Genomic DNA, 3,767 nt, shown 5'->3' with positions numbered 1-3,767 from the left:
AGCTGACAGGTTTGTTTTGCTTGCTCGAGCTCGTCCCGACAACAACACAGCAAGAGGAAGGTAGCAGCGACGTCAGACCTCCACTAAACTAGAGTCCTTTAGTTTGTATTTTACCAACAAGCCACCGGCACAGACACCGCGGATAGTTTCTCAAACCGTTTTTGAGCTTTTATAGTTCCGCTTTGATACAGCCGCTACCTCCGTTTCTCCGTCTACTGCCAACTGGTTGACTTTGACGCAATATGCCTTCAGAAAAAACCTTCAAACAAAGAAGGACATTCGGTAGGTGATGTCACTCTGCTTTTACCATTTTAAAAAGCAACTCCTCTGCGTTGTGTCTTTTAAGTAAAGGCTGTACGTTAGCAGCTAGCTAACGTTAGTTGAGTTTACAGTTTGTTTACCACACAGGGGAGATGGCCTGCTGGAGCTAGTTAGAAAAAAACCTAACCATGGAGGCCTGTGCTCGTGTCAACTTATCTACAAAGAAGATAAGACATAACAGTTCTAATGATATCTGTTCTCGCTGGTATACGTGCATGTTATATATATATATATATATATATATATATATATATATATATATATAATATTATAGATTACACTAGGCCGAGAGGCTGCAGGCCTGTCTCACTCTCTCTCTGTTTATTTGCATCAGAGCTGCGGGAGAAAAACAAAGTGGTGTCGAAACGCAGGGCAGAGAAAGACGGGAGCTGCAGGATTGGGGGATGGGACAGTATGTGTTTAGGAGAAGAGAGGAGTAGAAAGAGACGACGGGATCAGATAGTGCGGAGTTCAGCTTTTGTTTCCTTTTGTTCGAAGGTAGGCCACAGCCTCGGTGCGGAGTTTAGTTTCACTTACGATTCTCAAATCACAGAGCTAAAGACGAGACTTGCTCTTGTTTTTTTTCTCTTTCAAATACAATGTAACTAAGTGTATCCACTTGTCTTTCTCTTACATACTTTGTGGCGCTTTTTCTGTAATTTAGTACACAAGAGAATAGAAATGAAAAACGAATTAACTCAGTATAGTTCTATAAATTGGCCTTGGCTTTTCTTGAGTGTTGCGCATCTTGAACGAACAGAAACTGGGGACCGTCGCCCTCAGCAATGGGAATATAATTGCCAGTATGACTAAAAGTAACCGACTTCCTGCTAGACGTCACGTAATTGGTCCGAATTTGCACAACTCGAGCACGTGAGGGCCAGACAGCAAAGAGAAACACGGTGTCACGAGCAGACCACTAGCTGTTTGTTATGGCCGTCACTTGACTATATATATATATATATATATCATTTTTTTGTATTAGTGGTGTTCACAGTGTGATAGTGTTTTTCTTTTAACCCATGTGACACTGCCTTGTGTAATATCTGATTCCACAGCTAATACACTTTTAATGTTTCAGTGTTCATCACATGTGTCGCTACACACCGAGTGTGACGAGTGAAACGGGTCCAGTTGCACATCTGTATGATAGGTCACAGGGTGACTCAGGGATCCACAGGGAATCTTCCAGTCGTGCTAGGCGGTACCGATTAATTCCAAAATGATGACACATGACAGGAATGTGTGATTAAAAACCCCACAGGCACATGTTAGACCGACAGCTTCCCTTTTTGTTTTCCTCTTTTATTTGATTGGAAACTGACGAGTCAAAGGCTGTTTGTCGCTTGGTGTCGTCAATAGAGACGCACTAACGCACACGGAGCCTCCCTGTAATCTCATCAACCTGGTTGAAATGTAATCGTGGAACAATGTCCTACATTTCCTCGTCTTTAGCACTAAAACGGCGGCCCCGGGAAGATAAACGTTTGTCTGTTGATTGAATTAGATATCCAAACATTTATTTAGTGGCATGTCACAAGACTGGAAAGCATTCACTTCAAAGTGTCAACTGACTCTAACAGCTGCCAGGGCCCTGGTGTTTTTCACTCTTTCTACCAAAGTTTTCATTTAAATTCAAAGTCCAAAACCTGATTTTTTTGCTGAAGTTTGTCGACGGATTCCATTTGGACCATCAGGCAGCTGTCTTTATGTTGTCAGTATAAGTGCAGTAAGCCCAAGGTGTTATCTGCAGCCATTTATTTTGGCCCAGTTACAAATCACTTAGAATGGGGTTAAACCTCAGAAAGGAGGGGCCTGCTCTGCCATAGGTCATCGACGACTGAGCGATCCGTCCAATCAGCAGCTGACCCGTTGAGTTATCACTGTGGAGGGAAAACTTGGTGCTGAAAAGGCCCTTCTACAGCTGACATTCCTGCACTTTGAACATGATTTTATATTTTGCAGCCTAAACTGAGGGCATTTAATGAATATGTAATGTTACCATTGCATCAGGGGTTCTAGGTACACCCTAGATAAATACATACACACATAGATATGTAAATACATCAAATATCCACGATGTAACTGACACATTCTAGTATCATTCCCTACACACGGAGGAGACGTCTCTTTGTAAGGAATCCCGAACTACACACACTTGTGAACACACATTGGAGTAATCGAGTCAAAGATTATAGTCTGCTAATCACTGAAAACAATGTGGTTACAATGAGTGGATTTTTAGGAAAGCTCATTATGTTTTCCACTCGAGCGCATTAGTCCACTTTGCCCAGATGTTTATACCCTGCTCCATGTTAGGCTCATAGAATGGAAGCACATCAGGGTTTCTTTATGAATACGTTTCAAAGTAGTAAAAAATAAAAAAAATGCTTTGGTTAGGACCTTGGTAGAATGAATGATATGTGACACCTCCACATAGCTAATTGTATAAATTAGATTGAGCTCTGCAGAGCCTCAGACGTTCTGGTAAAACCTGCCTGTGGGTTTGTTTGTACCATGACTTGCTATTTATTTATTTTACTGACTTCTCTTTCTCTGTTCATGAGTTTGTATATGTTTGTGCTTTGTCTATGACCTCATTTGTGTTTTTTTTATCAGTACCAGCTGATTCTCCCTTTGCCTGCTGGTACATCTCCATCAACCCGAGTCTGTTTTTTCTGCCCCACAGAACAGAGAGTAGAAGATGTCAGACTGATCCGAGAGCAGCACCCCAACAAGATCCCGGTGAGTTCACGTGCACATTCACACCGAAAGCCTGCGCGGTGCAAAAAAAGCTGTGAGGGCACGAAGACACGAGTAAGAAGGAGGCAGACGTACTGCAACGGAAAGTGTTACCACATGTTTCCTGGTTGTGCTCTGAACTCTCCGTGAAACACTTTAAAATGTCATGTGCTGGCATCAGACACATTTCTGCTTGGTAACTTCTGCTTGGAGATTTTATTGTTGCCTTGATGGTCATTATTTATTTCATATATAGTTTTTATTATCAAATAGTTAATTTTTTTCGAATGACAAATGCTCGTGACTGCTGCTGCTAATGAGTCAGGTGTCCTGTGGCTCCTAGCAACCAGCAATAAACAAACGCGCACCTTGTGTTTCACCTGCTTGTGTTATCGTTTTGAGATAGAGTATCACCACAGCCTTCCATCTGCTGCCCCGTACAGGGCCTCTTCTGGTCCCAATAGCACCCCTGTGTATGTGTGTGGGGGGTGGGGGTTCCTGTGTACTCAAAGGGTTATAAACTGCCATGTCATGCTATATATATGTGTATATATATATATATATATATGTGTATATATATATATATGTATATATATATATGTGTATATATATATGTGTGTGTGTATATATATATGTGTATATATATATGTGTGTGTGTATATATATGTGTGTATATATATGTGTGTATATATATATGTGTATAT

General features: G+C 41.3%; 1 protein-coding gene across 1 annotated transcript in view; it reads left to right on the top strand.

Moving 5' to 3' along the window:
• Positions 1–3,767, top strand: part of map1lc3b (microtubule-associated protein 1 light chain 3 beta) — a 16,441-nt gene continuing 12,674 nt past the window's right edge. Inside the window, exons 1-2 of the mRNA XM_031875703.1 lie at positions 1–282; positions 3,011–3,066. Of these exons, the coding sequence (XP_031731563.1) occupies positions 243–282; positions 3,011–3,066 (96 nt within the window). The 5' untranslated portion in view covers positions 1–242. The remainder of the gene's footprint in view (positions 283–3,010; positions 3,067–3,767) is intronic.

The sequence above is a fragment of the Anarrhichthys ocellatus genome, unplaced genomic scaffold (assembly GCF_004355925.1).
Source record: "Anarrhichthys ocellatus isolate YVR2014 unplaced genomic scaffold, GSC_Weel_1.0 scaffold93, whole genome shotgun sequence".
Taxonomy (NCBI): domain Eukaryota; kingdom Metazoa; phylum Chordata; class Actinopteri; order Perciformes; family Anarhichadidae; genus Anarrhichthys; species Anarrhichthys ocellatus.
The sequence above is the reverse complement of the archived record's forward strand: the minus strand, read 5'-3'. Positions and strand labels throughout refer to the sequence as shown.